Here is a 19,124-nt window from a genome sequence, read left to right on the forward strand (position 1 = left end):
GCTTTACACCAGTTGATTGACAAATTTCTTACATATAATTCAGTTTAAATTTTAAAAAAGCATGCCAGAGAACTGGTTTACGCAATTTTTGTTGGAGTTTCGCAGTTTACATCAACAAATTTTGGGTTTGGTGAACATATGAGCTGCTACGAGTTGTCACTCGGCGAAACAAACCCCAACTCGACTTAACTTCAAAGCTATGCCAGACACTCATGAACCGAACCTTGTACAAGTGCGCTATGATTTGGCCAAAAATCTTCGGCATCGACTTTTCTTTAAAGTTTTGACTTGACACAATAATGAAGTTTGGGTATTAGATAAAACTTTAACTATTCTGATACTGCGACTTTGTTAAACAAATGTTTTAAAAATAACTGACACAATCTCTTGCAGTTGTTTTGTGGAATTTTTTTTCATTTTACAACAAACACGTTTTTGCACATTGTACCAATAAAGAATTAACAAAAAACACAAAAAAATGAAACCTCAGCATAACCAATCTAATGTCGATCAAAAAGTCTCATTTGTTAACAACAACAAAACTACTTCGTTATTCTGCTACAAAAGGCTATATTCTGCTGCAACGCATGACAACAACACAGTGCTGCAAGAAAATCAGTTTTAAGTAATTCAGGCAGGCAGGCGGGTCGGCAAATTGAATTCCCGGGTTTGCCTGCGGTCGCTCTGTTTGCAGCGAAACAAAATCAATGCTGCAACACAGAGGACGCAGAAGTGCATAGCTTTCCTTACGCACACAGGCAGGCAACCGTTGCAAGGGTCAATCGATATTTCGATTAGTTTGCAAAGACGCTTAGTGGTAAAGTGTTATTACTGCAAACGCTTTTCCACTTTTTCATTAATGCTCGAAATATTTTGTGACCTTCAAGCATCTTCTTTGCGGTCATAATACCCCAACATTTCCCCCACGCTTTTCACGGCACTGCTGACATTTGTTACATGCCTTAAAATGTCATTCGGTTGTTTCTTTATACAGACGTTTTGTTTAAAGCCAATTTTTGCTTTCAAAATACTCTAATTTTTGCTTTCAAAATAAATACAAAAAATGTACAAGGGTCAAAAGGCCATGGTTCAAGTCGACGTTAAAATGTGATCATGACCACTAGTGGTCGCAAATTTAGCAAATTTGAAATACGTCAAAACTACATCGAAATTTGTTTGCTTTAACCGCTAGTGGAGGCAAACATGTTCTTTTGCCAAAAGCGCAAATACTCCGCACCACGTTATATGCGCGAATCTTACATTAGGAGGAATTAATTGTGGCAACTGATGGTCGCTTTAAGTCTATGTTGGTTGCCCCGACCTTCGCTCAGCTATGTGAAGGTCATAGCTCATGTCATTCAGCCAAACAGCCATGAATATTTCATACTTAATTGCTCACATGAAAACACCCACTATACCCATAGTTACGTCACACAGAAATTACGCTGCTGTATTGTTTCGTCACAAAGTAGATTAAAAAACAGGTTCAGACGCGTTTTCTTGTTTCATCAGACCGGCTTTCTGAAAACACGTATTTTTTCGCAAAATGGCGTCGATACCTTCATTTTTATCAGCACTGTATCACTACAACGTGATTTTCTTGAAGTGATTTGATTTTAACGTGGGAGGTCTCACCAATGCAGCTGGTGACAAGACATGGGTCGTCAATATATGCTTGTGTTGTGGCATCTAACAGAATGAGGTATTGCTGCACTGTCTGCTACTCCCAACAAACTGGAGTGCTGTATACGTTGGCCCATGTCTCACCACAAGCTGCACTGGTGAGACCATTTAGATCGAAAGATTGTTCACTGTCTACAACTTATCATTTGATGGCTCGATGCCTATTTATTGATTTGATAATCCTTGCAAGAAAAATTAAAAAAAAAACACTAAAAACAACAACACACATCTTTCTCAATTTTGACAATCGCAAACTTTCTAATTTCTCAATCAATTATTATCCCTCAGCCGTAGACACTGATAAATTCATTTCAGTTAACATAAAATTCTAATTCATTAAGCAAAGGGCAGAGACTTGCAACACACATACTTGACCCAAGCAATCAATAACATGAAATGATGTTGGTCGGCCAGGCAACCACAACACAACTGATAGAAAACTCGATGTTTGCTTCTAATAAAAGCTCAACTTGAAACTAATCGGTGTGAATTCGTCTCAGTATGAGCAACTGACAGTAATGAGGTGTTAAGGTTTGGACGTGGTGACGACAAACGCATCCGGAATCGCATCTGGTCGTCTCGTGACCTCTAAGTGACCTCGAGCGATTGGAAACCCGAACTGTACTAAGGCCGGTTTGCAAGTTGCTACGTAACCGATGTTTGCTGGGTTGCTATGACAGCATGAATGCGACAGTGAAGGACGTTGTACGTGTGCTGAGTTAAACCGAAACCCGGTTACGAGGAAGTGTAAAGGAGATTTGAAATATCGAGGTCGCTACATTTATTTCATATTTTACAACTGATATGATATTTAACTTCGTACAAAAAACACCCAACACTCTAAAACCGATCATGCGAACAGTGCTAAAATTAAAACATCACTACTTCAGTTACAATGTGACGTCATAATAAACGTGACGTCACTATGCGAATCTGTTCTGACCCAGAAGCGAAAGACCGAGAAGGATCGATCTGTAAAAAAATACACATTTAATGGCTAAAGTAAAACATGTTTCTCAGCTAAATTGCATGGTTTAATTTACTTTAAACCAGTGGTCGGCAACCGCCGGTCCGCGGTCCGATGCCGGTCCGCGAGGAGTTCGTTACCGGGCCGTATACTTTTTCAGGTTAAATGCTTTGCAACATTTTCCCCATGCATCCCGGGGTTGATAAACTAATTTAAGCCGTTTTTAATGCTAAATATTTGTAGTTTTTTAAAGGCCGGTCCGTGATAAAATTTCACTTTCAAAACCGGTCCGCAGTACAAAAAAGGTTGCCGACCCATGATTTAAAGCAATGGTTCTTAAACTGTGGTACACCGGAACTTTTCAGTTGGTACGCGAGTAGAATCCTGTGATACCTAATTTTTGCAGTAATTTGCTACAAGGAGATGCTTTGGGGTATGGTTACATAAGTAGGCTAACACCACTTCACTACATTTTTGTTATCCAGTAAATTGTTTTTGTTTCACAATTACGTTTGTCCAACTTAATTTTTTTTCTGTTTATGTCCGTAAACCAGCCAAATAAGCAATTTGTTGTTCCAACCAACTAGAGTTCCCAAGTTTTGGCCCGAACCCGTTTCATTTTCAAAAAACAAAGACCAAAAAGTTGATGAAAATGCGACAAAAATGATTCCTAGTCAGGGACGGGTTGGGTCCGTTTGGTTATAAATCAAGCTCGAACTGGGCTTGACTTCCACCTCTGCATGCAACTCAAAGATGTGTGGAACGGCAGCATCAGTTCTCAGGGCAAATGAGAAGAAAAATGTTAAAAGAGCAAATTAAGTTTTGAAACCACTAGGCTACAACACGGGACCCAAACGTTGGTGCATGCGATGAGTCGATTGGCAATTATTCAAAAAGTGGAAATAATGGGAAATGGAGCTGTTATGGAAATAATTAAGTTGTCAACCATAAACGCACCTTGGGTCCAGAGCTGTCGAAACCGAGCTGTTTTCAGACTTTTTAACAAGAGAATTCGGGCTTGCACTTTCGGATTAACTCTTTTGTTTCAGCAGAGCCACTAACAATTTTCGTGTTGGTAGGAAATTCAATTTGTTGCCCGATCGTTCCAACTGTCATGTTAGCAAGAGTTGGCCATTTAACCTCGATAATAGTGTCAATAACATTACAGTTTAACACATTGTATATCACTATCACAGTTGCAATTACATAACTTTTGCCTATGTGACATTTTTTTCTACCGAGCAAAATAATTGCAACAAAAAACAAGCAGCAATTGAAAAGATTGTTAGTTTTTTTAGAATGACTTTATTGATTTAAAAAGTCAAACTATGCTTTTTGAACATGCAGTATCTATGTTTTAATTCAATACTTTACTAAGATTAGTTTGAAACATAGAAATCACATTTAATATGATCAGCTGACGGCAGAAAAAGCATGCTTTATTACTTTATTACAAAACAATCATAAAGCGCGAATTTCAGCTACACGTGCAAACTTTGAATGGTAAAAACTAAAAATACGTTTTATAGCGACAGTAGTTGATTTTAGTGGGCTGATTTGTTGATTTGCAATAACTTTCATAACGTATTTGTTAAGACTTCGAACCTACAGTCTGCATGACATGACTTCAAAACGAAATTATGGGAAAAGAAAAAAACCTAAAGAGAAGCGAAACACAGAAGAAGTTGTCGCAAAAATAACGAAACTGGAAGAAACGGTTTCAAGCAGCAAAGGTAGTGAAGTGAAAAGGGACAAAAATGGAGTTTTGTTGTTTCCTGATCACCCTGAATTTCAACCTAACTTGACACCAAAAGAAGTTTTACAAGCTGGCAGTTTTGGTGGAACTTATTTCCGTCCAATTGATTCCGGAATTACGAAGCAAAGTTACGGGGACGAAGTTTGGAAGGAGTTACCTCAGGATTGGCTGGAAGGTCTAAATATCAAAAAGCAAGTGTCTAACCCAAACTATGACATTTCTGTTAATAAATACAAAGTAAAATGTGGTGGTTCACTACAAATGTGGGAGGAGTCGAACTGGATTGTTGCACAAGACCCCTACGGGTGGTTTCAGTGGTATTGTAGATTTTATCAGGGTCGAAGGTCAGATGATGATAAGAGACAAATTAGCCGATGGGCTAAATGCACTGGGGTCACAGGACGATGGAGAAATAACCTGATTGGTAAAATATTCCGGGCTGGAGCGAGATATGATGACTTCAGTATTTCACCTGTTGTAAGACAAGTTTTACTCCACTGGGGTTACACTCTGACAGAGGACGATTACAAGAATCGTGCTGAAAAACTTAAAAAATGATGTAAGAGTGAATTTTGTTTTGTCATTTTAAATATCATTGATATTTTTTTTAATTGTGCCGAAGTTGTTAAACAACTGGTTTATGTGCTGTGTCATTTTTTAAACACCAAAAAAAATTTGTGTTTGCTTTAAAACTGCTTAGGCTTGCTATGTGTTCTCCTGGAAATATTTTGTTGATGTTGAAAAGTTTATAAATATAACAGACAACTTTAAACCCTTGGTGAAAATGGGACAAGTATGATTTTTGTGTTAATGTAAACTATCAGTGTTATTATGCTAACTATCTTGCCATATTTTGTGTCTCAAAGTCATATTGTTAAAACCTTTGCATTTAGAGCAACTGATTTCATATATTAGACAATTTGTCTGGCTGATGTGAAGCAAAAATGATGGCATTTAGGATTTTTCGTTGTTTTGGAACAAAAGCGCCAGGAAAAAATCCAAAAGTATTTTTTGACATTTCTATTGACAATGCCGCTGCGGGGAGAATAACAATGGAATTGAGAAAAGATGTAGTTCCGAAAACCGTAGAAAATTTCCGAGCCCTGTGTACAGGAGAGAAAGGCTTTGGATATAAGGGAAGCTCATTTCATCGAATCATTCCCGAATTTATGTGTCAGGGGGGCGACTTTACATCGGGGGATGGCAGAGGGGGAAAAAGCATCTATGGAAGGACTTTTAAAGATGAAAACTTTGACTTAAAACACACTGGACCTGGCATTCTATCAATGGCTAACGCCGGTGCACACACCAATGGCTCACAGTTTTTTATTTGCACCGCAAAGACAGATTGGCTCGATGGGCGGTAAGTCAACATAGTTTTGAATATATAACACATTAGTTGATAATCTTTGTTGCAGTGGCAAACAAGTTCACTAACTTGCACGTATGCCAACTTTGTTGCTCAATAAATTAACACAAATTGGTTTGGCACCTTTTCCAAAAACCTTTATGTTTGTCTTTTAGAGATTATTTTGTCCTTTGAAAATCCAAGCCAGTTCTTGGAATCTAGTTGTTGTGAGCAGTTTTTTTGTAATTTCAGTGCTCATACACTGCAAGATATGTGCCTTAATATTTGTTGTTTTTCAGTCATGTTGTATTTGGTGAGGTTGTTGATGGGATGGATGTCGTGAAACAGATGGAATCAAAAGGAACGCATCAAGGAAACCCATCAGTGAAAGTTATGATAACCGAGTGTGGTCAAGTCAAAGAGGAATGAAATTTATTCCAAAGCAAAACTACTATAAATGATACCAAAACAATTGTGACTCCAAATGTAACACATGGGCATCAATGGATGTTATCAATAAAACTCTTTTCTGTACAGAATTTGTGATTTTAGGTAGAACATCTGGAACACTACATACAGATCTGTTCATAAGTTTAATGATGAAAATAACGGCCCAAATAGATGTAAAAGTGACATGCTTTATTTTTCAAACGTTTCGGCAAATGCTCATGCCATCATCAGTGATCGTTTAAAAAAAATCTAAAATTTTATGGCAAAGAACTGCTGGATGAGACAAATAATCTTTGAAATATTGAAGCCATCTAAATAAAGACAAAGTCTCAAGAAAAATCAACTTCCTAAGTCTTTCTCACAGGACAACAAACACTTCAAACCTCACTACAACCTTTCCTGACAATCTCAAACACATGATTCAAAGTTTAGAAGCTGTTTATTCAGCTAAACTGCATCGATCATGGCCATCAAGAAAACACGGCCTAAAACCATTTCAAAAAAATAAACAAATATAGAATATAGTCAAAACAAGAGCACCAAAGTTTGGGGCTAGAAGTCTTGTTGTTCCCCACTGGGTAAATCTGGGGAATTCCCATTTGTATCCCCAACTTTTAGTTTTTTCGCAACATACCCTGGGGCAGGGGTAAGTCTTGGGGGTGCGGGGGTGAGTTTCGGGAGCTGAATAGTTCGCTTCTTTGCTTCTGGGTTTGTGTGTCTGGGGTCGTACAGTGGAGGCGCACTCACCGAGGGGGCTGGGGTGATGACGGGGGTTGTGGTCATTGCACGGGGATCATATGGGGCTGGAGCTGACGTCACTGCTGGATAAAAGAAAAATGTGTGAGTTCCAAGTTTTAACTTACAAAATTAAAAAAAAAAGTAATTTTGCCAAAATAATTTTACAGTTTTGCAGTAATTTCAGTTTAAGAGAATAATAGCTTCAGTAAAAACCCGTCATGAGGTAGTGGTTTCCTCACTGTGGCCATGAAAAAAAATGTCAGTGGCCATGTGAACTTGTAGTTATTCAGTGAGAACAGCTGTCACTATCGCTTGTGACTGCAAATTGCAAGATTTTTGAAACTTGTCAGTTTGTGATGAGATAAGATCTGATTTCAACCATATATCTGGGCCACAAAGCAAACGAGTGCAGCCTTAAGCAAACCATAAATCATATCCACCTGTACATGTTGGGTAATATTTGTTAAAACAGGGCAATTGTGCCAAAACAGCAAACAAACTGACCAGTTGTAGTTTTGCTTCCAGCAGTGATGAACCTCGGGTCGTACGGTGCAATGGGTGTAGGTGAGGTGGTTTCCGTGGTTTCGGGGGTAGACGGGGGTTTGTGCAAAGCAGAGGGTTTCCCACTTGCCCGTAGAAGCTTCGGAAGTCCAGATGCATCAGCTGTCGACGTCGGAGAGGTTTTGTTATTTTCTGCCACATGGGCAAGATCCAGGTTCAGTTCAGGTAAACTTGGAATAATTGACGAAGGTGGTTTTGTTAGAAGTGCAGCTGGTTTCTGTGGGATCAGTGGTTTGGGGGCTGGGGTGGATTGCTGACTGGGGGGAGATTTCATCGTTGCTGATGCTCGCCGACCTAACCTTGGGTCGTTGGGTTTCGATTTTACCCGAGGATCAGCAACAGCTGGCTTTGTTCTGGTCTGCTGCATGGATAACCTTGGATCTGCCCGTTTATCTGTCGGATTCGGCCTGTTCCCCTCCGACGACAAGGTTATTTTTAATCCAACAAGTTTCCCAGACATGGGCAGGAGATCTTTCCCAAACTCAGGGCGTGGGCCACGGAATTCAGTCCTCTTTTGTCCGAACAACCGACTGAGTGAAATTCTCGGATCAGGATGTGAAGCGTGCATTGAATCTGCCGATTGTTTGGCAACAAGGGGAATAACAATCGGCTCTTTATTGAGTTCGCTGGTTGACAATCGTCTGCGCAGTGACTGTGGAGCATGGTATGGAAGTTTAGTTGAAGGATGACCTGGACTTGAACTGCTTCCACTGCTTAGTTTCCTTTCCCTGTGATGAGGAGGGTGTTGTGGTGGGGACATCATCCCATCCTGACCATGAGAGGGACTCGGACCTGATAATCAATGGGATAACAGTGACAGGTTTCGAAAGAGTTAAACTAAGGATGTAACTTGTGATGTATTTCACCCGACGTATTTTTTAAGTCATAACTAATGCTTACGGACATGAATGAGCAACACATAGTATTCGCTTGTAAATGACATTTGTTTGTAATTGTATAAACGATATTATTGCGTGAAAACATAAATTTGAGATGTTATACAATCTAGGCTCAGTCTGAACGAGTGGTTCTCAAACTTTTTTATTGTCGGGGCCAAAAGGTAGTTTTTTAAATGTGTAGGGAGGCGCCAAAAACGAAACCTTGAGAAATCACTAAAGGTTATTTCCTTGAAAGCTAACATGGCAATGTTTGGTGGTTTTCTGAGGTTTGATGCGAGCCACAAAATAAGTGGTTGGGAGTCGCGTTTGAGAATCACTGGTCTAAACATTTGTTTCAATCCACAATTTACAAACAATTTCACACAACAGTTGTGTAAGACACCCACTTGGTTTAGCAGCCGGAGACATGCTGATCACGCTTGCAACTTTCGACAACAAATTAGTGTCAACCTCTTTCGATTTTTTGCTCGAGATCATCTGCATTATGGACTGAACCGAGTTGGTTGCCGTGGAAACTGCAGGTTGTCGTCGGTTACCAGAGGAACGACTTCTCCGCGATCCCGCTGAACTCTCATCCTCTTCGCTAGAGTAAGTCCAACTGTCCGTCGCATTTTCTGGGAAACATAAAAGAAATTTTTTATTGTAAACAATCGACGTTTCGACGTCCTATACAAGACGCCTTCATCAGGATAATGACATAACCTAAGACATTCGTCTTGCAAGTTATGTCATTATCCTGATGAAGGCGTCTTGTATAGGACGTCGAAACGTCGATTGTTTACAATAAAAACTGCTGGATGAGCAATACTTGGTCTAACATTATGCCTGGCAGCAATAGCTTATTTCATAAAAGAAATTGTTATACAATAAATCATATGAACAGCACTATTTGTTTATTGGTTTGAAAGAAATGTTGACTTTTATGCAAAAGTTGCAAACAACAAAGTCTGCATGACAATTTATGCTTTGCAGATAAACACAGCCTTTTCCACACTGATCACAAACATTAACACCACAATATTGATTACCAAATAAAAAATCTGTTTTGGCTAAGTTAACTAATTTGTTTTATAACAGGTTTCAGCGTTTAGTAACATTCAGCCCACCATAGGTTTAATGATTAATATAACAGGCTAAACACATATAAAAAGCGTTTCAGCAAATGCTCATGCCATCATCAGTGATATGAAGGGCCACATTTGTTGCACCCGTTTACAACCCCTTCGAATAAAAGATTCATAGCACAGCAGTGACATGAAGTTGTAGCGAGGTGTAAACCACCTCTATGTGTGTAAGTATGGTGGACAGGTGCAGAACAACCTTAACAATCCACCACACGGTGGGGAAAATGGCTTTTTATTTTAAACAAACTTTAATGATAAAGCAAAAAGGTTGGGAATTTGCTGCAATACAAAAATAAAAAGTAATTTTTACCTTTGCCACTTTCGTCACGGGCAACATCCTCCGTGCTTTGGCTGTCGTTGGATGATTTTCGTTTTTGGTGGATTCTCATAAATAATGCTTTTTGTTTTGCTGGAAGGAAGGCAGGTGCTTTTACATCATCTGAACAAAGTTATGAGAAATTTAAAGGTTTTATAATTACTGACACCCATACAATACAAAATATTTGAATGTGGGTTTTAGATGGATTTAAAAAACAAATTTAGATTAAAAACAATGTTAACTTAAAAAGAGTCGCAGTATTTTGAACACATTTGCTCTTTGCTGTGTTGAATTCTAAGTCACTTATATTTTTTTGGGCAAAGTTATTGATGTGAGTTTTCAGATTTACCTTTTATCACATCATGATCATCCATTCGTATCACATCCTCAACAGTATCATCATCGTGATGAGTTTTCATGTGATAATCATTCACATGATCATGAATATCTTTTTTGCTATCAAGTTGGTTGTCTGCATAAAATTAAACAATCAAGTTAACGCTGTTTTAAAAACAAAATTCATTCTTTTTGCACAAAGACTTCTTTGTAAAAGAAAGATAATTATGCACAAACACCAGATTATTAATTTTTTGTACAAAAATACAAATAAATATGGAATGTTAAACCCATGAATGCGCTTTTGTATCAATTGTTTAAATTGAACCAAAGCCACCTTTCTCCTGCATATTTGTTGCCTGCATGAGACCCCCATCATTATTCTGGTCCAAACTCTCGTAAAACTCATCACCAACATTTTCTTGTTCTTCAACTGGGAGTTGGCTTTGAGCTAAATGCAAGTTAACCGTTGTTAATATTAAACATTGGAAAGTAATTGAAATCACAAGGTTATTGAGTCAAACTTAAAACACTTCCACATATTGCACCGTAAATAGCACAGTGGTATATAACAATAAACGGGTTTACCGAAAGTGTAAGGGTGAGAATTACAATAAATCTCTGTACCCAGTTATGGCATCGTACAGAATAGGGGAGGCATGGCTTTTTGCCTGTTACTCCCAATAAATTGGGGTGTCATTGCATCATGGCTACATTAGCTCAAACGACTGATCTCTTGTCACTGATGAGACAGTATAGGTTGAAACAGTGAGCAATGTCTGCAATTATGTTCTTCCATTTTAACATATTTTTGGTTTACAATAAAAATGTCAGTTAAATTTGAAGGTTTTTGGGCTTATTTGTTATGACAACCATATGGGTTCATGAAACCACGGCATCAGTGCTGAGTAGAACATTTATTTCACCTTGCATTTGGGCACCTGAATGGGGGTGCATTCCTGCAGGGGCAGCACCCAGTATTCCTGCCCCAGGGGGATAATATGGGGTTATCTGGGGTACTTTGGGTGTGGGAAGGGGCAGAAGACCTCCTTGATTGTGAGAAAACAATTGATTTTGACGAGCTAGTGATGCTTGGTGAGCAATTAGTTCGTCGTCTGTCATAGTAAGTGAGGGAACGGCACTGTGATCGAAATAAAAACAGTATTTTAGTAAAAGATATGTTTACCCATTGAATATAAAGACTTATTACTTGCACACTTGTCAATAAATACAACTCTTAAAATTTTGCAAATAAAACTCCGAACCTTGCAATTTAAACAAATAGTCTTTCTAGATAAGCTATAATGTTCAAAATATAAACAATATTTTAGTAAGAACTATGATTATGTACAGAAAACACTTATTATTTTTACACATTATTATGCTTAGCAAAACACAACATACTTTTTTTTAAATTTTGCAAATAAAGCTCTAAGCCTTGCAATTCAAACAAATATTCTTTCTAGATAAGCTTGTATTGACAGGCTGTGTAAGCTGGTAGCATATTTAGTAAGAACTTTTTTCACCTTGGTGGTGGAAATAAAAATCTTGGAGGAATCCATCTTGGCACAAAACTGCTGCAAACAATTATTTGCTGTAAATCAAACTTCTCAAACGCTTTTCTGCAGAAAGCTCAAAACCTTGTTTTACTGAAACTTTACTGATCAGGTGAAACTAAATAATTTTACATGAACTTCTGCCATTACCTTTCCTTCTAATATTATTTACAATCTACAAAGTATTTCAGACTAGCCTGGTGTTAAACTTATTTCTCAGCCTCACTATTTCATCAAATTTGTTTAAATATTTTGTTCAAACTTATTTAATATTATTTGTTTTGTAATATTTTTCCTTCTAATAATTCTAATGTTTTGTAATTCCCCTTCTAACATTATTTATTCAAACTTATTTCCCTGCTTCACAATGTCATCCGTACAAAAAAACTTCATAAAATGTTGATTTAACAAAATACAACAAACATTACTTCTGGTCAATTCTTTTCTGCAGTTCAGGTGAAGGTTCAACCTGGATGTCGAACAAAGATGGGATCCCTGTCATTCTGGGTGTGTGACCCCCCAACAGGGGTGCAGCGGGTTTTACTGCAGTTGCCTGGGGTGGTTTGATGGATGGGGTGGGAAGGAGCCCCATTCCCGGAGGGGGTTTTTGTAGGGGACGAAGACCCGCTTTTTCGAGGGCTTCAATCTCCTCAGAATCATCTATGCTGTTGTACATATCCTGCCACTGCAAAAATAGTAACATTTAATTTATAAATCAAAGTGTGAAAGAAAACGAAATGGTCAGTTTTACAGAAACAGGCTTTCATTGCTACATTGGTACAATTATATGTAGTTTTTTTTACAATTAAAAAAAAAAATTTCTGCTAAAAGTAAAATCTTAATTGTATTGAATATTTTTTTTTTCAATGCAAAAACCAACCTTCTGAACAATTGGCTTTGTTTGGTCATTGAGTGCTTCGTGTGAAAATAAACATTTTTCTCCAGCCAGACATTTTGTTCCAGTGTGGAAATATTTGCAAGGATAATCTTGTACGGTAGCGAATTAAAGAAATACTTCCTCAAAAATTTTTGATAGATATTTTTTTTCACAAAAATATTTAGGGTCACTTTTTTAACAATTGTTTACTAATAACGTTAATTCAGATTTTTAAATTAATGAAGCAATCCTATAATAATAAAAAACAAAAATTTTGAAACATAATATTTTTCAGAGCAATATAACAGGCCATTCTTCTAAAAAAAAATGCACTACTAACATTATTTCCATTTTACCAATCAATGAACATCTATATGATAACAATAACATTACAATTTTGTTGTCAAATAGTTAAATATTTGCAAAGGATATCATGCATATAGTTGCACTTGTCTCCGTTGCTACATGAACCAGTCATATAAAACTGGCAGAGTTCAGGATGCTTTTTCGACCTCGATTCACGATTGCGACGTGGAGAGATTCGATGACTGTAAGTGCATTTGTCACCCTAACAAACACAAATTGTTTCATTAACTTATGCATAAATAGTTTTTTCCCCAATGTGCATTGCTAAAATACGAATTTGATGTTATTTTGTCACATATGTAGGGCTTCAAAATACAGTGTAACCATAGCGAGTTTAGACATCATCCACCACATTTGTGCTCTATAACATTTCAGTGTTGCGCAGCTATTTCTAGCTTGGTGATTGCTTTATTGCCATTGTGTCGCTTTGCTTTCTTTCACTAAGCGAAATAAACTTAACCGAAAAGTCCTTATTTCTGGGGATTGTTGTTGGTTTGTTTGTTGTGTGAATTTGACTTACCTTTCCACAGTGACCTTCCCTGAAGTATCTGCAAACTGGAATTTCTCCATTATTATCAGGAGATGCAGTTGCTTGTTTTTGACGAGACCTGCCATTTCGACGCTTGTCATCATACTAAAACATAGAACATAATAAAACACATAATTTTCTCTGATGGCATATGTGAAAATATGTACGGCTGTTAACTTACAAATAGGGAATTACGTAAACCTGCATTCAATCTCTCTTGGTTAATAAATCTAGATTATATTAAAACTATGTGATATCAAAGTAATGGTGCACCCTGGACGTGCACTCAAACATAACAGAAAAGTTAACATACAATAAATTTTATGACTATTTGTTTTTCATTTTGATGTCGGGTTTACGTTGATAGTTGCAGCACCTGGGGGCAAAACATTTCAGAAAGATGAGTTTAAATTGTAGTTTGAACTTACAGAATTGCTGCCACCATTTCTATGTCTTTGTGAGCGGTGTGAGCGGTTCGAGGATTCTCTTGTTCTCCGCTGCCTTTTTACGTTATCATCATAACCGACACTATAATAATTGTCGTCATCATAATTAGTTTCCTCGTTGTTTGTTGGTTTGTCAGTGAGCGAGTTTTTCTTGTAGTTTTGGTATTGAGCTAAATGAGACTCAAAGTCGCTGTAATAAGAGTCAGATCCTGATGAAAATTCATCATCTTGTTGGTACGAATCAGGATTGTTGTAATTGTAAGCACTACGGGAAAGTTTTGAGTCATACTCGGTAGCTGATTGATTATAGTCGGTCGTGGATTGGTTATAATCAGAATATGACTTGTATTTTCCAACAGTTTCGTAAGCATCGTAGTAGCCCTGCTCAGATGGCAGTGGTGGTGAAACCGAGCCACGGTGAAGGCTGTCAGTTTGTTCGTATGCGACAACTTCAGGCGATGCACTTTCCCGCTCCTTCTTGTCTTTAGTATGCTTCTTTCTCTTCTTCTTTTTCTTTGTTGGAGGACTTTCACCACCTTCTTCACTCCCCTCTTCACCCTGTCACAAACAGATTCATGGTTTTAGAACAAAACAACCTCAGTCAAATGAGAAAAAGTGGGAGTTCTGACTATGAAGATGTTAAGAAGCATCGTTCTAAACCACACACACACACAAGCTAGCTTTTTTAGCAAATACTTGATGACTCAAAGTTGAATAAATAAATATAATATCTTAGTTCAGTGTTTCTCAATCTGTGGGTCGCGAACCCAAAAGGGGTCACCAAGCCCTTGTGAAGGGGTCGTGAAGACGCAACCCTACTCAGGATTTTATCCTTATCACGGTGACATGAGCCATAGCCACAATTTTAAGGAGTTTTCGGTGCCGTTAACACAGTCTGATGGGGGTCATGTTGTGTTTGAAAACCTCTGAAGGGGGTCACAGAGTAAAAAAGGTTGAGTAATGCTATCTTGGTCATACCTTTCTCTTTTTGTGGCGTGACTTCTTTTCTTCTGATTTTCTATCTTCCTTGTCATGTTTTCGCTTCCTTCGCTTATGGTGAGATTTTCGATGATGCTTTTTCTTTTCATCCGCATCTTTTTCATCCGAGACTTCATCATCTTCTTTAACTTCATCATCGTCCTCTGCTTCTATCTGTTGGACCGCATCCTCTTCATCAATCTCTCCATCTTCCAGGATTTCTCCGTCCTCTTCAACAACTTCTTGTGGTGTCACAATTTGCTCGACCACACCGTTATCCATGCTTAACATATCCCTGTCCAGTATTTCAGCAAATCTAAAGAACATTTGTTTGTTTAAAATCCAAGTTTGGATAATTTACCCAAACAAAACAACAATATGGGACATGTAATATGTGTTCACTCAACTCACTGGACTCTTTGGTGTAGGAATTATGATTTTAGAGCAGTTTGTTTATTGATTATTATCAAAACATAAGAGGCAACCGATCCAAATTCCCAAGAAAACAGCTAAATGCCACAAAAGCTTTTATAGGATATTCATTGTCTTATTTGCAGCATATTGCTATGACACAAATTGTTAATCATTTTGTCATCGAATTTTTGGATTTAGGGCATCTTTTTGATTTGGCTTTCCAAAAATCATTCCCTACCACACAGTGTAAAATTTTCGGTACTTTTTTTAGCATGGAGATTGTCCAGGATTTGTAAGTTACTAGTGGAAAAATGCTTGCATATACATAATTGGTAGTAAAGCACTTAATTTATATTTGCTGCTTTTCACAAAATGTGTGGTTTGATGGGCTTTTAGTTTAACAATAAATGTGTCTACCGTAGTTGATAATAAAATATTTGAAACTACAAAATATTTGTATTTGCAATACATATGCTGTTTTGTTATAAGGTCCTTACTAAATAATTATAGCATTTTTATCAATTTTTTTAACAGTATGAATACTCACTAAAACTTTCTGTTCAGGGTTCCAAGCATTTGTTTCATTAATTGTCAGATTTGTGGCACAAAAACTATTTCAACCTGCAAAAATATGTCGATTCTATCATGTATTTATATAATAAAACATATGTTTTGTGTGGTGATTGATAAAACATGCCCAATAAATGTGGCTGGCAAATTGGGCGTTGGTCAAACGTAATGTCCGTCAGGTGGCGCCTGCGCTTCGCAGATGTGTGCCAAGATGATTCGCGCCCCAGGCGATCAACGCCAGACAGGAAATTGCGCAAGGAGCACTCACACTCCTCTCCCTTTCTCTCTTCTGTTCTAACGCGACCTTTTTTCATCGTTCTCGCAATCTAGGGCTGGTCACTCGTTAGACTGGGGGGTCACGATTGTTTTAGCCGTTGTTTCTCCACATCTTAATTCAACCCACTTAGACACGCATACCGCAAATACCTTAGATTGATTGTAATATTTTGTTAAATGACTATGTTGTCATAGTCGCAACAATTTGCGAACAGAAGTTGTTTATGAGGTGATTACGAATATTTTGCACAGGTTGTTGGTAAAAAACCACAATGTCAACGGTTGTCACGCCAACGGGCAAATGACCTGTTCACGTCATTAAGGTCATTCATGTCAGATTTACGATCGACCCAAGGGCTGACAATGTTGAAGGCCGAGACACTCAGAAAATGCGATCGATTAAATATTCTTGTGACTTTTAGAAAAAACAAAATTTGCATATCAAGCATATAAATTGGCACTTAAACATAACTCTGTTAGTCCATTACTTTACTTTTTATACTCTTTTTTGAATGACATCAGCACAAATTTAAACTTATTTCCGATAAAAATTGTATGTTGAGTCTAAAACTGCGTAATTAGGATTTATGGATAAATATGTTATTGGTTCGTTTTGAAGAAACCCAAGTATGCAAAACGCAAATTGACCACAACCAATACAGATAAGTTGTGAAGACTTCGCCATGTTAGAAACGCGCAAGCCGGCCGCCATGTTTTCATATGATAGGCGTCACGAAAACAGACGTTTTTGTGGCTGGTGAAGTTACAAGATATTGTGAAAAATTTTACTACAAAGCGATTATTTACAAACCACCCCAACTTTACTTTCTTACTTCCCCGGAAAAAGGAAGCGATTTGTTCGCAACTGTTTTTTGACAACAGAAATCTCCCTATTTTAATCCAAACAGAGTAGCCCTTGTGTTCAGGACAAAAAGTTAACCATCGTAGGATTATTACCACACATTCCAATACTTACAAAGTGTGTACTATATAATGTAACAATTCCTTTCACTACTGTTATCCGGTTAAACTACCAACATGAAACTTCGTGTCAAAACAAACCGTAGTAATACAAATGCCCTGAATTAACACTTCTATGCTATGAGTTGCAGTAACGCAACTTAGTTTTAAAATATGGTTTATTTGGGCGAAATGGGTTTCGCCTACAATGGGTTGCTAGTGTCTGAATGATAGCAACGGATTTCTGACAGCAGAACAATAAAAAAGACTTTAAAGCGGAAAACAGCAGTTTTCATCCACGGCCAGTCCCAGCCCAAGCAGCCTTGAAAACAGCAAAGACGAAAAACAATCGATTAGTGACGCAACAAGCCGCAGTTTCAAAGCGGCCCGGTGATTGGTTGGGCTACTTATGACGTTGCAGGACGACCGTCCTAGCCACCGTACAAACAATGGCGGACGTGGCAAGCGAATTGCGTCGCGCTGAAAAATGGCGGTGTTTCCTTTTCTGTGCCTGATTTACGCATAATACATACCGCTAGACTGCATCGATGCTAGTCCGTTAAGTTTGCGACTTGTTGACGAATGATAGATTCGATTTTGTTGCAACGAAGATGAAGTATGCAACGCACTGCACCTAAACTTGCTTTCCGAAAATTGCAAGGGAGATTCGTACTGCACCCACCACCGCGAAATACACACCCTACGGTTTATAACAGCAGTTTTTTGGCCGTTTCAACACCGGTTCTTCAGTTTAACCTCTGCCTACGACAATAATCTTTTAGAGGATTTGTGTATCAGCACTTAAATGACTGGTAAAACTTGTGAAAAGTATCGGCAAAAAAACAAGTCCCAGCAAGCCATCTGGAGTGTCGAAACTTATCGCTGTGCTCTGGTGACGCGCTGAGCCAGAATAACGAAAAGCAGGACGTCAGGTCACCGCGCTTGCGCAATCGATGAAGTGCGAACGCCTGCTTTCAGGGCCGGTGCGGCGCGAAACCAAAGGGGTGGGGGAAATATTTAAAGTTGTTTACGTAGTAACTAAGTTTTTAGGCCACATATAAGCATTTATAGTAGTTAATGTTACTTGTTTGACGAACCATACAATAAAAATGCTTGTAAGTGCAAGAATAAGTGGCAGAAACACCATTCATCCAAATTATGTCCGTCTTCGTTTATTTCTGGTATTTGAAAACAAATTTTACAGTTTCTTAAGCACTATAACGCTTACAAAATCAAAACATGTAACTATATTGATAAATAACTTGTTAATAAAAATACAACTTTTTGCTGCTGGATTTTAGAATTGCGCGAGCCGTTTGTCATCACACACGAACGAAAAACCAGTTATAGCTCGCTGTCAACATCTAGCGAGCGCATCATTTCAATTTTCAGTGAAAACATTGTTGATTCTGATGTGGTAAATATGTAACTGGTTGAACTTCTACTATGTCTATTTCTTAGTGATAATCAATTTCTGGTTTAGTGATAAACTAGCGTATGTGTAAAGCTATGGTGCAAGTCGTTGGTAAAGATTAGTGACAGTTTATTACGATTAACTGGAACTACTGACAAAGACATGATGTAAAAGATGCGTCCTTTTGATTGAGTTAACAATTCCACAAGTTTAGAATAAGCAAGAGGCAGCCAATATTTTTTTGAAGCAATTAATGTCCATTTTTACGTGAGAAAAACAAACATTGGTAGTCGGCAAAAACGTTACGCTGATGGGATGTTTAATTGTAGCATGCCCACTGGCGAAATTTTAGGTAGATACTTTAACACCAAAAACTAGCGGCACTGGAGTCCGGTTCACTTTAGGTCAAATGACAAATAGTTTATGAAAGTTTATTAGTGTTGTTTAAACCACTGGAATGCGACTGTTGCTGTAGTGTAGTGGAAAAAACAATGCCTCATGCGCACAATTTTTGGGTTCAAATCCCGTTTAATTTTTGTGTTTTGTTTTTCTTTTTT

The 19,124-nt window shown here is 37.9% G+C and overlaps 3 protein-coding genes across 5 annotated transcripts; 2 read left to right on the forward strand and 1 right to left on the reverse strand.

Annotated features, from left to right (window-relative positions):
* Positions 1–4,095: 4,095 nt before the first annotated feature.
* On the forward strand, positions 4,096–5,300 carry LOC145212637 (uncharacterized). Its single transcript, XM_080080831.1, has one exon. The coding sequence runs from the start codon at positions 4,272–4,274 to the stop codon at positions 4,962–4,964; it is 693 nt and encodes a 230-aa protein (XP_079936957.1). The 5' UTR covers positions 4,096–4,271; the 3' UTR covers positions 4,965–5,300.
* Positions 5,301–5,350: 50 nt separating this feature from the next.
* On the forward strand, positions 5,351–6,293 carry LOC145212638 (peptidyl-prolyl cis-trans isomerase-like). Its single transcript, XM_080080832.1, has 2 exons — positions 5,351–5,769; positions 6,054–6,293. Exons 1-2 carry the CDS (start codon positions 5,351–5,353, stop codon positions 6,181–6,183), a joined length of 549 nt encoding a protein of 182 aa, XP_079936958.1. The 3' UTR covers positions 6,184–6,293.
* A 331-nt stretch (positions 6,294–6,624) lies between these two features.
* Positions 6,625–15,975, reverse strand: LOC145212633 (uncharacterized). Of its 3 annotated transcripts, none has more exons than XM_080080822.1 (14): positions 15,895–15,975; positions 14,934–15,249; positions 13,938–14,513; positions 13,501–13,614; positions 13,046–13,182; positions 12,618–12,726; positions 12,166–12,422; positions 11,123–11,322; positions 10,519–10,632; positions 10,195–10,317; positions 9,837–9,965; positions 8,789–9,016; positions 7,447–8,295; positions 6,625–7,025 (listed from the first exon to the last, which is right to left on the reverse strand). In XM_080080822.1, the coding sequence occupies exons 2-14, from the start codon at positions 15,222–15,224 to the stop codon at positions 6,757–6,759; spliced, it is 3,396 nt and encodes a 1,131-aa protein (XP_079936948.1). In that variant the 5' UTR covers positions 15,225–15,249; positions 15,895–15,975; the 3' UTR covers positions 6,625–6,756. The 3 variants fall into 3 exon arrangements, with proteins under 3 accessions (XP_079936948.1, XP_079936947.1, XP_079936946.1); XM_080080821.1 differs by having other exon boundaries at positions 6,625–7,022; positions 11,108–11,322; XM_080080820.1 differs by having other exon boundaries at positions 11,108–11,322.
* Between the last annotated feature and the right edge of the window lie 3,149 nt (positions 15,976–19,124).

The sequence above is a fragment of the Phallusia mammillata genome, chromosome 2, assembly GCF_965637545.1.
Source record: "Phallusia mammillata chromosome 2, kaPhaMamm4.hap1.1, whole genome shotgun sequence".
Lineage (NCBI taxonomy): Eukaryota > Metazoa > Chordata > Ascidiacea > Phlebobranchia > Ascidiidae > Phallusia > Phallusia mammillata.

Excerpts from the sequence above, each read along its gene's own strand:
- LOC145212637 (XM_080080831.1), top strand. The coding sequence starts at position 4,272 with ATGACTTCAAAACGAAATTATGGGAAAAGAAAAAAACCTAAAGAGAAG.
- LOC145212638 (XM_080080832.1), top strand. The coding sequence starts at position 5,351 with ATGATGGCATTTAGGATTTTTCGTTGTTTTGGAACAAAAGCGCCAGGA. Across the intron at positions 5,770-6,053 it reads ACAGATTGGCTCGATGGGCG|TCATGTTGTATTTGGTGAGG; the intron begins GTAAGTCAACAT and ends GTTGTTTTTCAG.
- LOC145212633 (XM_080080820.1), bottom strand. The coding sequence starts at position 15,224 with ATGTTAAGCATGGATAACGGTGTGGTCGAGCAAATTGTGACACCACAA. Across the intron at positions 14,514-14,933 it reads CACGCCACAAAAAGAGAAAG|GGTGAAGAGGGGAGTGAAGA; the intron begins GTATGACCAAGA and ends TGTTTGTGACAG. Across the intron at positions 12,423-12,617 it reads CAAAGCCAATTGTTCAGAAG|TGGCAGGATATGTACAACAG; the intron begins GTTGGTTTTTGC and ends CTATTTTTGCAG.